The sequence below is a fragment of the Crinia signifera genome, chromosome 7 (genome assembly GCF_055691185.1).
Source record: "Crinia signifera chromosome 7, ASM5569118v1, whole genome shotgun sequence".
Taxonomy (NCBI): domain Eukaryota; kingdom Metazoa; phylum Chordata; class Amphibia; order Anura; family Myobatrachidae; genus Crinia; species Crinia signifera.
Window position 1 is genome coordinate 193,154,087 of NC_139223.1, and position 20,341 is coordinate 193,174,427.

General features: G+C 45.5%; 1 protein-coding gene across 2 annotated transcripts in view; it reads left to right on the forward strand.

Annotated features, from left to right (window-relative positions):
• WIPF1 (WAS/WASL interacting protein family member 1) overlaps positions 1–20,341 on the forward strand; it is a 63,288-nt gene that overhangs the window by 34,248 nt on the left and 8,699 nt on the right. For both annotated transcript variants that reach the window (XM_083154771.1, XM_083154772.1), the window contains 6 exons: positions 10,478–10,555; positions 11,608–11,737; positions 12,058–12,234; positions 13,170–13,931; positions 15,904–16,113; positions 19,033–19,146. In XM_083154771.1, the coding sequence (XP_083010897.1) occupies positions 10,511–10,555; positions 11,608–11,737; positions 12,058–12,234; positions 13,170–13,931; positions 15,904–16,113; positions 19,033–19,146 (1,438 nt within the window). In that variant the 5' untranslated portion in view covers positions 10,478–10,510. The remainder of the gene's footprint in view (positions 1–10,477; positions 10,556–11,607; positions 11,738–12,057; positions 12,235–13,169; positions 13,932–15,903; positions 16,114–19,032; positions 19,147–20,341) is intronic.

Sequence of the window (20,341 nt, forward strand, 5' to 3'; positions counted from 1 at the left end):
TATTTTTCACATTTTTGTCATGTCTGTATTTTGATTGTCTGCCGATGCTTGTCGGAATTTTGACCATCAGTATTTTGAATGTTGGGAAATCGTACAGAACCCAGGTTACCAAAGCCTCTTCCTGTATATCATGCTTAGAACCAGCTTGCGTAGTTCATCTTGTGCATGTACCTATGGGTGACTTTGGGCAAGTCCAGCCAGCACCTGGGGATAATTTTTTTTTTTTTTTTTAACTTTTTTATTGAGACATTGTATACATACAAAAGGTATTATCCAGTAAACATTGTACAGTGTTTGATATATAATAAATTATTTGAACAATGTACAAAAATCTGGTGTCATGAATCCAACCGTCATACATTTTATATAAACAGTCTTGGCAACATATCCGTTATATGCTGTAGTCAAATATCAATCAAGAGGGACAGGGGGGTCCTGGGCAGCCATCCTAGTGAGGTCCATGTGGTCGATTTCAAACTAGCATGTATCATTTTTCTTGTATTAGAAGGTAGAGTGGGGATGTAGGAGTCCCACAGAAGGAAAAACCTTTCTACATATTTGTTTCTATCGACAACAGCTTCTATCCAATCCATTCTGAATAAGAAGTGGAGTTTTGCTAGAAATAAGGGGAATTGTGTAATAGTTTTTCTTCCCGCAGCGCTCGAGGCCAGTAAAAGTTTTTTGATTTCTTTCGTCATGCGCAGGTCCGGATAAAATATGCCTAGAATTGCCCACTCTGGGTTCATGGGGACAAATGTAACTAATTTGGCCTCCGCGTAGAGTTTTACTAAAAGTCAAAAATAGCGGATTATTGGGCAAGCCCACAGACAGTGGAAGTTGTCTGCGTTTTCCATGTGGCATTTTGGGCAAGTATGAGCATTAAAAGTTCCTATGTGGTACCTTCTAATAGGGGAGAGGTATCAGTTATGGTATATATTGAGAAAAAGTTGTGTGTACATGCTGGCCTTAGAGTCTGTCGGGAGTAAAGAAGACCTTTTTTCAGTTGTGATATGTCTAATGAGGGAAAGTGGGTTAGCCAAGTAGACATTCCCCCTTTTATTGTAGAATGATCAATGATTTTTCTTAGATAGGTATAGTGTATGGATATAGCTTTGGAGGTTGGAACTGAGTAAAGGCCCCCATACACTATGCGATTTGGGCATGATTTCACCCGATTCGGATGAATCGGGCCGTGAAATCGGCCCAAATCGCACTTGCAGACACCCCATCCGATGCGCGGTCCTGTGCGCATCGGATCGGGGTCGGGAGGTCGGACGGGCTGCACATAAGATATGTGCAGCCCAGCCCCGGAGCCGTGCGGGGGATGACAGCGGGTGGGGGATGCCGGCTATAGAGAGCCGAGCAGGGGGAGGCTGCATAGGGAGCCGGGCAGGAGGAGGGTGACAGCGGGAGCAGCGCTCTGGGCAGGGAGGATGACGCTGGCTGCCGGGCAGCGGCGGGAGCCGGGAGGAACACACTAACTTGAAAGAAAAAAAAAAGCCCATACAGATGACTAGCAAGCCATTGATTGGCTGAGACCTCTCTAGTCATTCTGTATGGGCTTTTTTTTTTTTTCAAGTTATCTGTGTTCCTCCCGGCTCCCGCCACTGCCCGGCAGCCAGCGTCATCCTCCCTGCCCAGAGCGCTGCTCCCGCTGTCACCCTCCTCCTGCCCGGCTCCCTATGCAGCCTCCCCCTGCTTGGCTCTCTATTAGCCGGCATCCCCCACCCGCTGTCATCCCCCGCACGGCTCCCTCCTCCTGCAGCTCCCCGGGGACCGCATACGATAAATCCATGCGATTTATCATATGCAAACCTTGGCACATCAAGTGCCTAATCGTGTGTCCCCCTCCCGGGGAGCTGCAGGGTGAAATCAGGTCCGACTTGTCCTTAGGACAAGTCGGACTAATGTATGGGGGCCTTGAGACAACATGGTATCCAGAGTATTAGTCCAGTCAGCATCTGCAAAATGATTGAGAACATGCGATACATAGAACCTAGCCTGTACAAATGCCAATGGACCTGGGGATAAATTTACTAAGACTGTTCTCTCCTCTGAGGTTAAACGTGGGTGGGATTGATCAGACACGGTGCATTTTTTAAAAAGGAAAAATGGAAATTTACTATGCTCCCGTGTTTTAGGGAATCGTGTTTTCTGATGCGAATGTACGGAGGACCGAATGAATGTGAATAACCCCCTAAGTGCGCACTGAGGGCCAGATGCACTAAGCTTCAAAAGTGATAAAATGGAGAGTGATAGATAAGCAGCCAGCCAATCGGCTCCTGCCTGCCATGTCACAGACTGTGTTTGAAAAATGTCAGACAGGAGCTGATTGGTTATTTATCAATCTCCATTTTATCACTTGTGAAGCTTAGTGCATCTGGCCCTGAGAGTTGTGTATCGACTTGCTGCTGCACCTAGTGGGTGACCAACCTGTAGTGAACATAAATTACCATAGGTGGTGCTGCGCTCCATCTAAATAGGTGTGACCTGATTTGAAAATAGGGATCGGGGAGTCTTATGTCTTTAAATGAGAAGAATGGCTTTAATGATAAAACGTTAACTTTTTGGAATGTACAGAAAGACAAGTAATGTGCATAAAAACAATACAATTTAAGCAACTTAAAGCAGGGTACCCGGGCGCCCATTAAGCAATTTGCTTAGTGGGCTATTCCGCGTAAGGAAATCGCATTGCATCGCATGATCCGTTTTAGTGACATACGATGTGTGCGATGCGATCTTAATAAGTAATTTATTCACTGCTCTTTTGCTGCAGGCTTATCGCATCGTATCGCATACCATTGTACGTCATGCAAAATCACATGCGATTTTTTTTTTTTTTTTTTTTTAGGGTGCAATGGCATTAACTGTGCTACAATTTTTAGCCCCCCCCCACTATCCAGGCCACCCCAAAGCGATTGCAGCGAGCCCCCACTGTCCACGCCACCCCAAAGCATGGCGAGAGGCGGCGGAACACGTCCTCCCCACCTTTTCATACCTCCACTATCCACGTCGGCGTGGAGTTGATTTTATATAGTGTGGCGAGTGCAGCGAGGGGAGCGGACGCGGAAAATATGTAAAGTAATCCGTGTCCCCTTGCGGGGCTTGCTACGCTCGCCACGCTTCAGGCTCGGGGCCTCGCTGCGCTCGCCACACTATATAAAATCTACTCCACGCCGACGTGGATAGTGGGGGTATGAAAAGGTCGGGAGGACGCGTACTTGCCACACTTCGGGGTGGCGTGGATAGTGTAGGGGTTTTAGGAACACATTCACACCAGCCATACAATACATCTGACACAGTAATGTGGACATGTGTTAACGTTAAACTGTAAATTTATTTAGTAATGATTCAATTAATAACATATATGAACAAGAATAAAGATAATTAACAATCCTATGATTATGAACCATAATATGGATAATTAAAGAGGAAAGAAGTCACTGTGAATGCAGTGAATTAGCCTTTGGCAGGAGAGTCAGAGCGTGGAGAATTCTGCCAAAGGGATTGGCAGCGCCCAAACTCTTCCTCCACATGAATTCTTAGCGGTATGAGTCCAAGTGGTGCCTTGAGGTTCCTCGTGACATTTATTCTTCCATTTGCAGGCCCCCCACAGTCGCTCGATGTTTTGGGTGTGGACCCCTGACTCAGGGTCAACAAAATTTAACCTGTGATTGACCCTGGCATGTTCATACCCTGCTTGCTGAAGTTGGTCGGTATTATATGCCCTCCAGCAATCCCAGTATATCACAGATCCGGGAGCGACATGGGTGTTTATAGCAGCCATCAGGGTAGTGGCGTCTCTCCTTTCCACAGCGGTAAGAAAACAGGCGCCTGTCTCCCTGCAGATTCCGCCAAATACCCATTGCTGGGGCAGCATCCTCCTAACATGGTACTTCCTCTTGACGAAGAGGCTCTCATCAACCACCACCACCTAGCCAGGGCCTCCAATTTGCCTCTGCGGCTGGGAAAGCAGATCCGTGGCACACGCCTCCCTCAGAAGACTGTTGTACTGCACAGTAGTTTTGATTGACATGTGCAGCTCCCTCTCGCAGTACAGCACACTGGTCAGCTCCTGTGCTCATGAATGCACGAAACGCACCAGAGTCAGGAAGGCTAACCAGCACCCCGGGAACCATTGGGCCGCTCGAACACTGACTTTCTTCCTACAGGATTTGATGTGGCAGCGCCACGTCCCTTCCTTCACAGACAGTTTCATTGCCCGTTCAGGCAATTCTGCGTAACAGGCAGTAAGTGGTGTTGCTGCCAAAACACCACAGCCTCCTCCTCAGATGTAGGCAAGGTGATCATGGTCAGTTGTTCACCTGCCACGCCGGTCACTTCTGTCACACTCTGAGAACTCTGTGAAGCATCCATCACTGTCAGCTAATCACCTCCGAGTGAGTGCCCGGGAGCACTTACGCAAGTTCTAACTGACTACGGTATTTCCGTACCTTAAGCTTATTCAGAAAGCATAGATACGGTAACTGACAAACGTCTATCAGTACTCTATGCATATAAACTACTGAGATCGCATCGCATCACATGGATTGCATGGCACTAAAACGGGACATGCAATGCAATTTCCTTGCGCAAGCGTACCTATGTTAATTGGGTGCCCGGGTAATACATAAGTACCTCAAGCAGTGGTTATAGAAGCTCAGTAGTCAGGCGACTTCTGCAGATTTAGGTGTCGGTGATGGTAAAGTTCGATGGGTGACTCTGGCAGGGTACTTTTTGGTTGGGGCTATTCCTGAACATGACTGCTGGGAAGTGTGGGTTTGTATCCGCGTCAGTCCGGACCTTCTAGCCTGCCTGATAGGCGTAGCCGCCGCTGTCCCCGGCAGTGAAGCCCGGGTTCAGCTGACATCGCGCTACTGCAGGCTTGAGGCTTCCTGCGGCCTTGATGGGTGGTGAGCGTGGCCCCAAATCAAGCACGTAACCATGCAGTCTCCGTTTGCAGATATTTGTAATATTAAGGGGGTATTCAATCTCCACCACTATTTCCGACGGGGGAGATAACGGCGGGCGCCTATTCAGTTCTGTCTTTGCTGGGCCTGGTTTGCAGAGAATGGCCCTGAAATTGGCAAGATCACGGCCGTATTTCGATCAATCCACATCCGTTTCCGCAGACATACCCCATTTTGACGATCGGCAGGCATGAGAGTGCAAAACAATACAAACGGGCCAGGGTCACGACTGTCTGGATGTACCGACAGTCGTGACCCGGGATTGAAAACCCCCCTAAATGTGTAATTCTGATTAGCTCAGTGACTTCAAGCGTGATACTGTGGTAGGATGCCATCTTTGCAATAAAACGGTTCTTGAAATTTCCTTAACGCTGGATATTCCACTGTCAACTGGAAGTGATATTGGGGCAGATGTATTAAGCCTGGCGAAGAGATAAAGTGGAGATAAAATGGAAGGAGAGAAAGCACCAGCCAATCAACTCCCAACTGTCATATTTCAAACACAGCTGATTGGCTGGTGCTTTCTCTCCTTCCATTTTATCTCCAGTTTATCTCTTCTCCAGGCTTAATACATCTGGACCATTATTAGAAGATGGAAGCGTTTAGTAACAACAGCAACTCCAGCTTTGATGTGGAAGACCACATAAAATCAGAGTGGGGTCAACGCTAAGGTGTATGGCAGGGGTAGCCAACTCCAGTCCTCGAGAGCTACCAAAAGTTAACGTTTTCCAGGTCTCCTCACAGAATCACAAGTGAAGTAATTAGCTCCACCTGTGGATCTTTTAAAATGTGTCAGTCAGTCAAGGAGAGCTGGAAAAGGTGAACTGTTGGTAGCTCTGGAGGACTGGAGTTGGCTACCCCTGGTGTATGGTGTGTACAAGTCACCAACTCGCTGATTCCATAGCTAAAGAGTTATAAAATTCCACTGGCATTGATGCAAGCACAATAACTGTGCGGCGGGAGCTTAATTGCATGAGTTTCCATGGCTGAGCAGCTGCATACAAGCCTGACATCAACAAGTCCAATGCCAAGCGTCAGATGGAGTGGTATAAAGCGCACGGACACGGGGCTGTGGAGCAGGGGAAATGTGTTCTGTGGAGTGACATATCATCACGCTTCCCTGTTGGGAGTCTCCCTGCTTGTTGCATGCACACAGTGTCTATTCAGGAGGACAGGGGGCATTGCCAGCACTAGCCATGCCCCCATAGCGCCAAAAATGGGGGGGGGGGGTGGCTTTGCGACCGCAGCCATTCCCACAAAGCCACACCACTTTTATTTTGATGCCATGCCCCCTGGAGCATGCCAGTCAGGAGCCCTGACTCACAATAGCAGCAGCTATTACTGCCAGTTAGGTGTTTATCCAGCAAGATGAAAAAGTTCAAAGTCCGCAAAGTTTTATAATCCCAAAATATATTGTACATAGTCTATCCTAATATATCATTGTTTAAACACTGATGGATACTCTGTAAATTCCAAGTTCTGATGTGTTTCATCAAGTAAACTCATGACTTTGACAGAGGCCTCATGTCGGTAAATAACCTGATATGGACTTTAAGCCTATTGGCGAAATTAACCTAATGTGTACGTGGGGCCCAATACCGAAAATAAATCTCTATGTGATTTGTGCTAATTCTGAAAATAATGTAATGCAGGATTTAGGAATAATGTGAGCTTTAAACCCAATGTAGGTTAATAACCTTATGTAAGGAAACCTAGGACTACAGTATGATTCGTTGGTGGGATTTTGGCGACTTGAATATAAGTACAGAAGGCCCAAGTGCACAGCATGTACACAGCATGGGGAGAACCTACGTCCAATCCGGCATCTCAGAGAGTGCTGGGCATTCCCCCATGACTTCCCTATTAAGTCATGCCCCCTTTTTGTGAGGCCACGCCCCCTTCTTTGCACAAGGACTCTGACTTTCTTGAGTGAATTTTAAAAAAATGTCCAGTGTGCCAGACATAGAATGTGTACTGTTTAATCTTGAAAGAAATATGGTGATGAGGGAAGGGGTCTACCTAATAGATTACTCCTTAATGGGAATTCTGAAATTATTGGCATGGCCACACCCCTACAAGTATAGCCACACCCCTTGTACCAGGTCTTGACATTTTGTAGGGCTTCTCTTGCTGGCATAGAGAGGTTCACATTACAATTTGGGATTTTTATACAAGTCTTCTTTAGCTTCCATTTTTTGTATGAGAACAGCAGCGCCAATGTGTCACTTATAATGTAACAAAGACGACATTATCTGTCTGATACATGCTGTATTGAAAGTCACTGTATTTGTGTCCTGTAAGGGTATTCTCCGACCAACGGTCAATAGGGTTGGAGAAAGATTGTACCATATGTTTTCATCCTCTTAGTATTTTGTGCCATACACAGCTGAATAGTAGAATTGTTACGGTTGGATGGCTGAACTTTAAGAGGCCTATTAATCTCTGCATTCCTCTTTCTGAATACATTCGCGACGGCTGCTGCGCAGACAATGAGCCTCTCTCAAGGAATTACTTTTCCATTTTTTTATGTATGGCAAAGCATGAATTACACACTTAAAATAAAAATCCCAGTGATGACCTAATTGCAAGCCTCATACCGCAAGGTCACATTCTGTGGAACAGCCAATAAGGGGACAGTAAGATTCCAACTTTACAAGTAGATCATTTTCTAATTAGATACTCAATAAAATATTGTTGGCCAACCGTAACGTTTTGTGACTTGGTGTCATTTGTTCGTACTTTTTAATTTAATTACAAAGAATACTTTTTCAATTTTTTTTTTTTAATTATTATTATTCTATTTAATCTGATGATATTTTACAAAGTTTAGGTTGGGCCCAGACTCCAGGGGTGGGGGCCCTATGACTGATAGTCTCACCCGCTATCCATGGTAAATGCATTGTGCGGCCACAAGAGGGACTATTTGCACCTCATCATGGGTAGTCGCTGCCACAATGAGTGTGCACGTGAATATACATTGCTGCAAAGATGAGCAAGGACCTAACTGTAGAGCAATGGAGGAAGTCAAGGTGCCCACTTCAGGGCTGATGCTTGGAGACGACCACCTTGCAATGTCTCCTGTATTTACGCCCCTGGTCTCTGCATATAATATAATCATTTAAAAATAACAACATGTTCAAATCAATATTGTTTTGGGGAATTTCTTACAGTATATGAAGGTTCTTTCTGCTGGTCACTACTGGTCATTCTCTGCTGGTATTAAAATCTGGGATTTCATGGAAGAGGGAATGACAGGAAGTGACTATGTGGCGGTGTTTACGGGGAGTGGCTGGGAAAACGAAGGCGTGTCATGGCCGATTTCGGGGCAAATATCTACTGATAGCTACGAGCTTGTACGTGCAATAACATGGAATCTGAGTCATTACTGCTGTGTCCAACCCACGTAGTCATAGACCTAGGGCCGTTTCTAGACAATTTAGCTCCCAGGGTGAAGAAATAAAAATGCTTAATTTTAAAAGGGGTGTGGCTTAATATAAGGGCGTGGTCTAGCAGGAAAACTATTACCTTACATCACACTTTTGCATCCTGCATAACCAGACATTGGTTACCGTAGGAATTGTCATTGTCCTCCCGCACTTAAGTTGGCGGGTTGAAGGCCACACAGTGACTTAGTATGCCTCACAGATCAAGGCCAAACAATGACAGGCTACTTAAATCATTATATACTATTTATCCGTGATGATAATTACACATTACTCCGCACACTGTGATGACAAATACATATTACGCCGCACACCGTGATGACAATTACACATTATGTCGCACACCGTGATGCCCGTTAGACCCCACACTGTGATGGCAATTACACAATATTCCCCACACCGTAATGCCTGTTACACATTATGCCCCACGCGCCGCGGACGCACAACTGATGCCGTTTACTAATATGCCCCCACAGTGCCAGCTATGCCCCCACAGTGCCACACATATATGCCCCCACAGTGCCACAGATATGCCCCCACAGTGCCACACATATATGCCCCCACAGTGACAGCTATGCCCCCACAGTGCCAAACATATGCCCCCAGTGCCAGATATAGTGCCACAGATATATGCCCCCACAGTGCCACAGATATATGCCCCCACAGTGCCACAAATGTATGCCCCCACAGTGCCACAAATGTATGCCCCCACAGTGCCACAGATGTATGCCCCCACAGTGCCACAAATGTATGCCCCCACAGTGCCACAAATGTATGCCCCCACAGTGCCACAGATATATGCCCCCACAGTGCCAAACACCTGGGCACGTCTGCGTTTTCCTGCCGTTCCTAGAAAATTGCAGGTTACCGCCCCCAATCGCCGGACTTCCTGTCAGTCAAGTTGCGAAAGCATTGTAAAAAAAAAAAGTAATCGCTGATTTTTGACGCTGTTTGGCCTCATGTTTGCGCAGTTTTTCTATGAATTTAACAGCTTGCGAGTTCGCCCAACAGCAATCAACTCTGAATAACCCCCATAGTTATGTTGTAGGATCACAACTAAAAGACAACTGGTTTCATTTGAAACTTTTACCACCTGGTAGGAAAAACCCTGCTGCGATGTGCGAGTGAGCACATACTGTGCGTGGTAACACCGGCTTCTGTTCTCTTATTGGCCCTTATTCTAATTCGGACGGTACGGCCCGCGTGCGGCCGTACCGCCGATGTTTTTCTTCTGCACATGCGCAGAGGTCAATCTGCGCATGTGCAGCCCCCTTCGCCGCAGACGTATTTCGTCCTCCGCAAAGGGGGCGTATAGGGGCGTGAGAGGCTTCATGCCCTCATTTCCCTATGTGTACGCCCCGCGTTTCATGGGCGTTCCCATGCAAACGCGGGGCGTATGCATGGTAATGAGGGCATGACGCAACTCATGGGGGCGGAAAGCTGACGTCGCCGGATGTCCGCTTTCAGCCCCCATACAAGCTACCACACGGACGATTGTCCGTGTGGTCTCAGCTTGCGGGAGCTGCCGGGGCGTGCGGACCTGCCTTCGATGGTCGACGACCATCGAATGCAGGGGGCAGCTCCCACCATGGTGGAGGCGTACGCCTCCACCATTTTTATGCGGATCGCCAGCCGTCCGTGTACGGACGGCCGTGGCGATCCGTAGGGTGGGCGGGGATTGGTTTGTGCGGCCGGAGCCCCGTGTGCGGCTCTGGCCGCACCAACCAGAATAAGGGCCATTATGAGGAGTCATTAGAGAGTCTGTGTATGACGGAGCTGTGGCACGTTACCTCCGTGAAATGATGCATCTACGAAGCAGGATGACTGTGGGTTTGCGGTAACCACTAACCTTCCTGTTACTGCTGATGTTTGTTTGCAGGAAGCGCTGTACTGCAACGCATTATATATCTGCAGTACTGTATGTGACACTTGATACCCCGATGACATGCCGACCCTTAAAACATTATACATTTTTCATACTTAGATTGAAACCATGACATTTCTGAACGCTGAAAATGTATTTTATATCCAGGTAATTAATTAAAATCTTCCCCTTACGCACAGGTCGTGAACACGGTACAGTGAACCTTGCTGAAGATGCCGGCTCCCCCTCCCCCACCACCTCCACCTACATTTTCACAGGTATGTTATTAACCCTTTGCAGTCCACAATTTTTATTTTTTTTTGCAATTTAAACAGTCTGGTTTAAATGTTTACATTTATTGTAATTGATTTATTTAATTATTGAAAAATGATCTAAAGTTAATGTTGACCGATTTTTTTTTTTTTTTTTTTTTTTATGTTCTTATTTTAAAGTGGATCACCATTGCTTCTGCTACTAGCGCTAGGGCTGTTGAGTCTGACTAGAGGTTGGACATGAACGGGTTAATATATACTTCTATGCTGGGCAATCTAGTAAATTTAAACTGACATTACACAAGATTTCATTACCAATTATTAAATGAATCCCATTATTAAATTGAATTGCAAAATGTAAGGGGCACAGGGAATCCAAGTCCTCATCTCTTCTAGCCCAGGAGAGGACTGTCTGTAACATTTGTGGCAGTCCTCTCTACTGAGGACCTCTGCTGGATACTCTGTGTAACAACCTAAGGAAAAACGGAACAGTTTAATGATGCATTGATGAATTATGTGCCAATAATGTTAATTATGTGATATATTATGGTAATGATATTCTAGAATACAGATTAAGACGAATGTGAGATGAGCAGTTTGGATCAGAAAGGGATCAATCTAAAACTGTTCTCATCTTGGGGCCTTATTCTGGTTGACTCGCTCGGGCGCAAATTCGCACCCTTGCGAGTCATCCAGAACCCGCCCAGTGAATGAGGGTACGCCCATCCCCATTCGCATTCCGGGTTCGTTCGTCTGGCACGTGAATGGATGTTTTACATAAACAACCATTCGCATGCCATGGGAGCCTCCCCCATCTTTCGATGGTCGCCAACCATCGAATGATGGGAAAGACACACACATATGTATGGGTGGTCCAGGCTACTCGTACATATGAACTAAGAAATGCAGTGATATGGGCGGGCAGCTGATATCGGTTATGTCAGCTGCCCGCCCACACGTCACCACCGCACTTCCATATGTACTCCCAGCGTTTTCGTGGATTAAGCGCTACAGTGTGATCAGTATAAAGTGCGGACTACGGTTTTTATTTATTTTAGGCAAACCTCGAAAAACCTTCCCTCAACCGGAATGAGCAGTCAGGAAGAAATGCCCTGTTATCAGATATCAGCAAGGGCAGAAAGCTGAAGAAGGCCGTCACCAATGACCGCAGTGGCCCAATTATCGATAGTACGTTTTTATTCACTATTTTTTTTATTTCTTTTTTAATACATGCTTTTATTTATTTTTCTTTTGGTACTACAGATTACCATATGCAATAAATGAAAAAAAGATTGAATATCTCCCTTAAACGCAATGTAATGCAACAAATCTGCTTCCTGAGTCTGTACCGATTTTATATTGGTTTACAACACTTTTATATCTGTGAGTCTCAATCTGTTCATGTAGCTCAACAAACCTGTATTGCTGTAGAGAAATTGTTTGCTTTTGCACAGTCTGTTAACTTATGAGAGAATGTAACTAATTTTTTTTTTTTTTTTTTCCAACAGAACCAAAAACATCTCCTGGAGGTGGTGGAGGTATGGGAGGTGGTGGTGGAGGTATGGGAGGTGGTGGTGGAGGTGGTGGTGGTGGTGGAGGCGGAGGGTTTGGAGGACCACCTGGCTTAGGAGGCTTGTTCCAAGGAGGAATGCCTAGACTACGGCCTTCAGGAAACAGAGAAAGTGGTAAGAGCATATTTCTACTATGTGCTTGCTTTATCAAGTGGTGTTATTCTAATTTCAATATGAGGAAGCTAAATATTTCTCATCTATTTTAAACTTAAATAGTTTCTTATCATAAAGTCTCAAACACATAATAATATTGAATTATACATGTTTTCTGTATGAAATTTTAGCGTTCATTAGACAATTATATCCCTGTAATTTTTAATTGTTGCTATTACTTACAAATGCTTTTTAAAATTGGGAGAAAATAGAGGTTAGATTGCAGCTATAATACATTTATGGTAAATCAAGGGAACATTTACTTCTACCCAGGTTCTGACCAAAGTAGAACACAGGCAGGAGCTGGGTAGAGGGCAGTCTAAACAGGCATCTGACCCTGCTCCCATTTACATAAATGGGGAAAGCCCAACCCCCCAGACTGCAGCGTCCGCAGGTTGAACGGGGGGCACACACAGCCTCCGCTGCTGTACTCTGCAAACAGCAGCGGAAACAGGGAGGAGGTGATTGGATGCCTGTGTGCGGCATCCATTCAACTCACGGACGGGGGCTGGGGGCAGCCCAGCAGCTTACCTTGGTGCTGGGCTTGGGCGATCCCAGCTCTTTGAGATGATGTCATCTCCATGCGGCGGCTCAAGAACCGTCTATGCCGGGGAGGGTGTGTGTGTGTGTAAAATGCCAGTGTAAAAGGTAACAAATGCCGGGTCGCACCTGGGTTGAAGCTAGGTCCAAAACCCCTGGTGCGACCCTGCGTTTTGGTGTAAAAGGGGTATATATCTTCCCCCAAGTGTTTGTAACCTAATTATTGTATACTCGACCTTTAACAATTCTTTCAATTATTACATTTTTGTAACATTTAATTATACTATTGTTTTGTGGGAAATGATAGATATGTTCTCTATACTACCACTACTAGCATCTGATATCTGTTGTTTTAGAATCAATAGGAAATAGACCACCAATGTTGCCACCTGGTGCAAGAATGTCAACCCCTAGACCCTTCACTCCACCTGGTGCATCTCCAAGAGGACCTGCACCTCCAATAGGAAGAAGTTCTGCTCCGGAACCTCTGAGAAACCGCATGCCGCCTCCTCCAAGGAATGATTTTAGTTCCAGATCAGAAAATGCACCACCTTCAGTACCTAATACACCAAGACCACTCCCTTCGAGTCTTTACAACCGAGGCCCTCCACCAGTACCAGCTCCAAATAGACAAATGACCCCAACATCTGCTCCTCCACCCATGTCATCTAATAAAGTTCATGGATTTGGAGGCAATAACAGACAGTCTCCATCAGCACCCCAACCACCTCCTTCCATGTTCAGGCCTCCACTTCCTCAAACACCTACTCGACCCATAGATGAAAGGCCACCACCGCCTCCTGCAGGAAACAGACCACCACTTAACAGAGATGTTCCTCCACCTCCGCCACCTCAAAACAATAAACCACCAGTTCCCAATACACCTAGACCAAATACACATTCCCAGACACCACCTCTGCCTCCTGGGAGGCCAGGGCCTCCTCCACTTCCTCCTACCCCAAGCACCTTTGATGATATGCCAAGACTTCCTCAACGAAATTCATCTTTGCCATCCCTTTCTTCTGCACCACCACCTGTCCCACCTCCTACACGATCTGTTCCTCCACCTTCTATGGATAGACCACCGCCACCTTTCAGAGAACCACCTGGGAGATCAGGTAAATGATGTTGCACTATGGTCCAAATTCTATGAAGTTGTAAACAACCATTACTGAAATATTACATGTAGTTTTTATATTTTGGGTAATTGTAATCAACATCAGATGTGTTGATTCTTGTGGTAGTTAGGAGTTTGCTAGCAGTTACACGGCCAAGGATACAATACCAAGAGAGTGGCAAGGTTTCTGCACCTAGTGGCACTTGCATTTGACTTAATAGGTGTCTGGAGCAGCCACCTGGGTTCTACCCTACAACAAGCCTATTGCTTGGCTTCTTGGTCCCTCTGGACCCCTTTCCATAACATTATGATGTCACTTGAGTATGAGGATGGTGGCAGAGAGTCCTCCGTAGACAGGTGGACATTGTCAAGTGAAATGCAGTGTTGTAACACAATATTAATTTATAGTGAAGTCATTTCACAGGGGTCTATACCACAAGTATCTCTTCCCCCCCCCCCCCCTGCTCTACCTGGTGCAATGAGGGCTCCTCCTGTTGTAACGGACTCTCTACCTGGCTTAATGGGGCTCTGCTTGGTGTATTATGAATTAGCGGGCTCTAATGTGTTTCTGTTAATGTGAATGTGAAGCAATGGTGGCATGGGCGGGCTTTCAAGATTTTGCTATGGAGCCCAAAAAGTTCTAGTTATGCCCATTTTATGCAAATATAGTATATGCTTTGCCTGGCAACCCGAGAGAAAGCCATACAGATGAGTCGCAGTTCTCTGCTTGTAGTGCCTCTCCTGTCAGCACTTACCCTCCTCCAGCATGGTCCCACTCTGACACCACTAACACAGACATGGGCTCAGCAGCTCCTGTAGACTGTAACCTTCATGGGCTGGACACTGGGCTGGCAGCCGGACAGTGTGTGCTGCACCCACTATGGGAGAAGCAGTAGACCTCTATAGTGTATCATGGCTGTGACCTGCGTCTCCAACGCTGTTCTAACGGTTATGGTATATGAGATCTACAATGTCTAGGTCGACATGGTCAAAAGGTTGACATGAGTTTGTCATTATTTCTTTTTGGTGTCTGTGTCGACATAGGTCGGCATGGACACCATCTAAGTGTACCGCGTCCCCTCAAATGGCTCATGCTTGCTGTGCTCGGCGCACTATTATTCTCTCCCTCCACGCCAGAGTGGATGGTAGGGTATGAAATACCAGCTGTCGGCACATGTCGGCTGAAAATTTTGTAAAAAAAAGTCATGTCGACCTTTTTCATATGTCGACATTTTGACCATGTCGTCATTTTGACCATGTCGATGGTTTTGACCATGTCGACATTTTGACTGTCGACATTCTGACTGTCGACCAACAGTGGTCGTCCTTATGACTGTCGACCTAGAGTCAATCTGTCATGAGTCCGTATAACTATTCTAACACCTGGAGTGTTCCAAAAGCATTACTATAGTACACAGGTTCTCAAAATCGGTCCTCAGGACCCCACACAGTGCATGTTTTGCAGGTCTCCTCACAGAATCACAAGTGAAATAATTAGCTCCACCTGTGGACCTTTTAAAATGTGTCAGTGAGTAATGAGTGACCTGGAAAACGTGATATGTGTGAGGTCCTGAGGCCCGAGTTTGAGAACAACTGGTGTAGTAGCACTGACATTGTACATCGTAAAGAAGTTAGAATGTACAACTATACTATTGTAACACCTGCAGCATATATTGTTTATTATCCGTATACATATTTCACAGCACTTTGCAGCTTTATAATATACACATAAGTATACAATAGAATGTACACTTCTAGGGCTTATGAATATATTCTACGCAGTCTGTCAGTTTATAACCTGTGATTATGTACCTGGTATATTGTCTTCTAAATGCAATATCCTTCACTGTGTATTAAACAAGTGGCAGGATGAAGCAGTGTCCATATCCGTAGATAATAAGGTGGCTGCGGTAACGCATTAGAATAGCACGTAGTAGTACTTCAGTTACATGTATGTGTTTGCTCCCGACTAGGACCACTACCACCACCGCCTCCTACAAACCGAAATGGTTTCAGTCACCGAGGGTCAGTAGGTCCTCAGTCCAATCCAAGACCAGTAATGGAATCCCCAAGAGGTGGCTCCAGACCTCCACCACCTCCAGAGAGACCTGGTTTGGGATCCCTGCCTCCACCTCCTCCTTCTGTATCAATTAGAAATGGTTACCAGGACTCGTCTGGTGAAGGTAAGGAGATGGTTGCTTATATATGGTTGCTATGGCAGTACGGATGGTGTAATGGTTAGCATTACTGCCTCACAGCGCTGAGGTCATGGGTTAGATTCCCACCATGGCCCTAACTGTGTGGAGTTTGTATATTCTACCCGTACTTGCGTGGGTTTCCTCCGGGTACTCCGGTTTCCTCCCACATTCCAAAAATATACTAGCAGGTTAATTGGCTCCCAGCAAATTAATCCTATAATTTCTGTGTGTGCATGTACATGTGCTAGGGAATATAGATTGTAAGCTCCACTGGGGCAGGGACTGATGTGAATGTTCAAATATTCTCTGCGGAATATGTATCCACTATATAAGAAACTGTTTATTTTTTTATTAATAAAGCTAATCTTTATTGTACATAAAGAAAGCAAAAACAGACGTTAACATTTAAACATATATACCGTGTCGCAGCACAGCCAAAACACAGTACACATGCAACCAGTATAGTACATTTTACAACATACAGCATAAAATTACACTATAGGCTATACTATGCATTCTAACGCTAACATTACAAAACTATGGGTGTGGAGGGTAGGGTCGGTGAGGAAGGGGGAATCACATGCCCGAAGCTTTATTGACCAGACAGACACATATAAGGGGAGGGCAATAAATAGAAATACATCAACAAAACAACAGACATTGTGAAGTGAGGGGGAAGGGGCCACGGTCCCAAAGTCTTATAAAACAGTTCACACAAGAGGAAAGGACCAGAAGAAGGGGGGTTTAATCCTCTTCTTCCTCAGGGCTATCCCGAATGGAATAGTCTCTGAGCAGGCTGTGAACCAGCCTGCGCCAGTCCTGAACGGACATTCTCTCCCTCCACAATATGAGACGATTTCTGGCAAACCACAAAGCGTCCTTAACACAAACTGTTAATAAATATACAACTAATGCGAATGGAAGAATTTTCTAAGAGTGGGAATTTACGGACCTGCGGTGATTTGATTTCTTCACTCAAGAAATATTGACTGAGATTTAGTCCAAGTAAATTTTGTAACAATTCAAAGTTGTTCATAAAACGAAGGACGTAGTATGCCCTCACGGGAATTTTCACAGACCTTGGACGCCTGTTAAATCCAAATCCAACAATATACAAATATCAAATGTAAACTTCCCAAACCGAGAAGTAGTTATAATTCATTAGCATAATTGTGTGTCTTAAGCATATTCATCAGAAGCAGGCTTGCATTAGGGCTTGAGTAAAAAATCTCCCTCCAAACAGGCATTTTGGGGACCTGGGGTGCAACCTACCTATGCGGTAAACATCCATTCTTGGCATGCGACTCTGAGATGCAAAACAGATGCCCAATGCATGCAATCGCTAATTTTAATGCTATATGACAATCCCACTTCACGGGACCGCATTGATTAATTTAATATGCAACATTTGTATATCTGTGTGCAACAGTCTGAAACCTAAGTCTGTGCAAACTGTTGTTCCATCGTGCCTGCCCCATTGAAAATGTCCCTCCCAAAATGGCCACCACCTACCTCACAGCTAGCAGTTATTGAGGATGCTAGAGGAGGCAGCTGCCATTTTGGGAGGGACATTTTTAATTGAGCAGGTTTGAGGGGATCGCAGACAAGTAGATCTGCATGTCCCTGAAGCTACAGACTTGGCGGTGGCCAGAGGGGGAGGGATCCCCTGACAGTGAGCAGAACCTCTGAGACTGTGAGTAGGTACTATGAAAGTGGGGAAGGGGCATCTGAATTTTTCTGGCGTGTAGGCAACAAGTATTATAACAACATTAGTCTAGTTCACTCGCCGAGGCTCATTCCTTCTCAAATGGGCAGAACCGTGTGTACTACAGGTGGGGCAGATGTAACTTGTGCATACATCTACATATTGATTGTCAGATCTGGCTGGTTAGAACAAAATCCTGGTAATGGATGAGAGCAAATGACAGTTGACCATTTGCTTTGAAATGCTGGAAAACTGACAAACTGTGATTCAGCTATTACCAGGTTTTTGTAACAACCAGCCCAATCTGACAATCGATCTGTAGATGTATGGCCAGCTTTAGATTTGGGTGAGTTATTTTGTTTCTTTGCAGAGAAAATACTGGCTGCTTTATTTTTACACTGCAATATAGATCTCACTTTAAAATAAAACCCCGCCCAAATGTAATTCTCTCTGCACAAGTTACATCTGCCCCACCTGCAGTGCACATAGTTTTTTCTATTTGAGAAGGAATTTCCTCTGCGAGTGAACCAGAATAAGGCCCTCTGTCACACACATACATGCCAGTGTTAAATAGTTGCATGTATGTGTGTGCATTTTTGGGGTAAAAGACAATCTGGCACTAGCAGAGTTGCATGGGACTTGGTGGCTGATTCGCACCAGATGTCTAATGGAGTATATGACGACACATCTGTAACGGGATTCTGGTACCAGCAATATGGTGATTTACCTCAAAGTACAGCCTGAGGGGGAAAAATGTACAGCGCCTGCAATCTCTATCCTTAGGGATAGAATGTACTCTTCCTTTCCAAGGTTAGGTACCATGCACTTGTCCTCTATTGTATTCCTCTGTAAGTCACAGTTTTGCTTATTTGTTTATGTACTCTGTAATTGGGCGCTGCGGATCCCTTGTGGTGCCATATAAATAAAGGATAATAACATTGTGATTTTATCAAACACCTTTATTCTCATTGCTTTATACGCAAGTTAATGAATATCTGCCCATAATATTGTCTTCATTCAGTGAACGCTGATGGTTTAAAGAATATTAGATCGCAAATCAAAAATATTTCCTCCATTAGCAAAACAGAGCACTTTTATTGATTGATAATAATGATGTTATTAGCTTCTATATAACGCTGTCTATTAACCCAGGGGTATCACCAAGTAACAGGTCTGCATTGTGTGTTTTCTTTCAATAGATGAATGGGAGAGACGATTTTTATTCCATCCGTTTTCTGATCTGCCACCCCCAGAACCATATGTACCAACAAATAAAACCTATCCCAGCAAACTTATGCGAAATGAAAGCCGCAGTGAGTATTGGATGTCATATTTTTTTGTCATCGTCTCCCCCCTTCCCCTCCATATATGGTAATGGATAAAGTTCATCCCAAGATGGACGGATGTGGAATATTTTATACAGTAGGCTTATATGAAAATAAGGTACTAGTGTAGTTGCATGGCGCCGTGTGTCTGAGTTCCCTTGCGGGGCTAACTGCGCTCGCCCACGCTGCGGGCTCGGTGACTCGCTACGCTCGCCACGCTATTTGAAATCAACTCCATACCAACATGGATAGTGGAGGTATGAACTATCCATGTTGGCATGGAGTTAAGTTACTTTTTTTAACATAGTTTGTGGCGAGCGTAGAACCCGGAAGTAGCACGGTGCCGTGAAACTACACAAGTACCGAAAATAATAATCGCAGGGAGTGGATTAAGGGATAAGCCATCCTTAGAACAGTTTTATTGCACCCCCCCCCCCCCCACACCGCTCAGACTCCTCCCAGACATGGGTGCTGCAGTCTGGGCTCTCACAGCAGCACTTTGCTCAGGACTCCCCTCAGCAGTATGGGCACAGTCCATGCGACCTGGGCCGGATGATGTCAGGACCAGGGTAGGAGGTGGGACCCAGCTCAGAGGAGGTAACCACCGGATTGTTCTACCCCTGGCAAGGTGCACAGGATGCAGGTACAAATCATGGTGGAGGAAGTGGGGGGCACTCTCACTGATCAATAGGAAGAAGTAAGCGCCACTGCTATATCTGTCTATCATACGCCAAGCTGATCAGGAGCATACAGAGTGCCCAGCCGTGGCTGGAGATTGAGCTCTGGTTGCTCTGCCCTCGCTACGGCCCTTTGCCAAGTGGGGAATCCACCGCTGGTCCAGGTCGTTTTGAAAACATTTCTTAATAACATAATGTTTTGTCATTAGTAGTACCAAGTAGATATAACATAGTAAAGTTCTAATATAGGGCCACATTTATCTAACAACATTGCAGCTAAATTCCCCAAAACACCCATTTTCGGGGGTTAGCTGCAAATATTAAGTATCCCCCGAATATACCAAATAAATCTCCGTTCCCTGCTGCGATCCCCCCTGCATCGCCGCCGGCCGCCTCTCCCATAGGTTTCTATGGAGGATGTGAAGCTGCCCGATGTATCAACATCGGGCAGCCCGGCTTCGCATCCCTGAGCTATTGCCATTCTGAGATGGCGATAGCCCATTGTA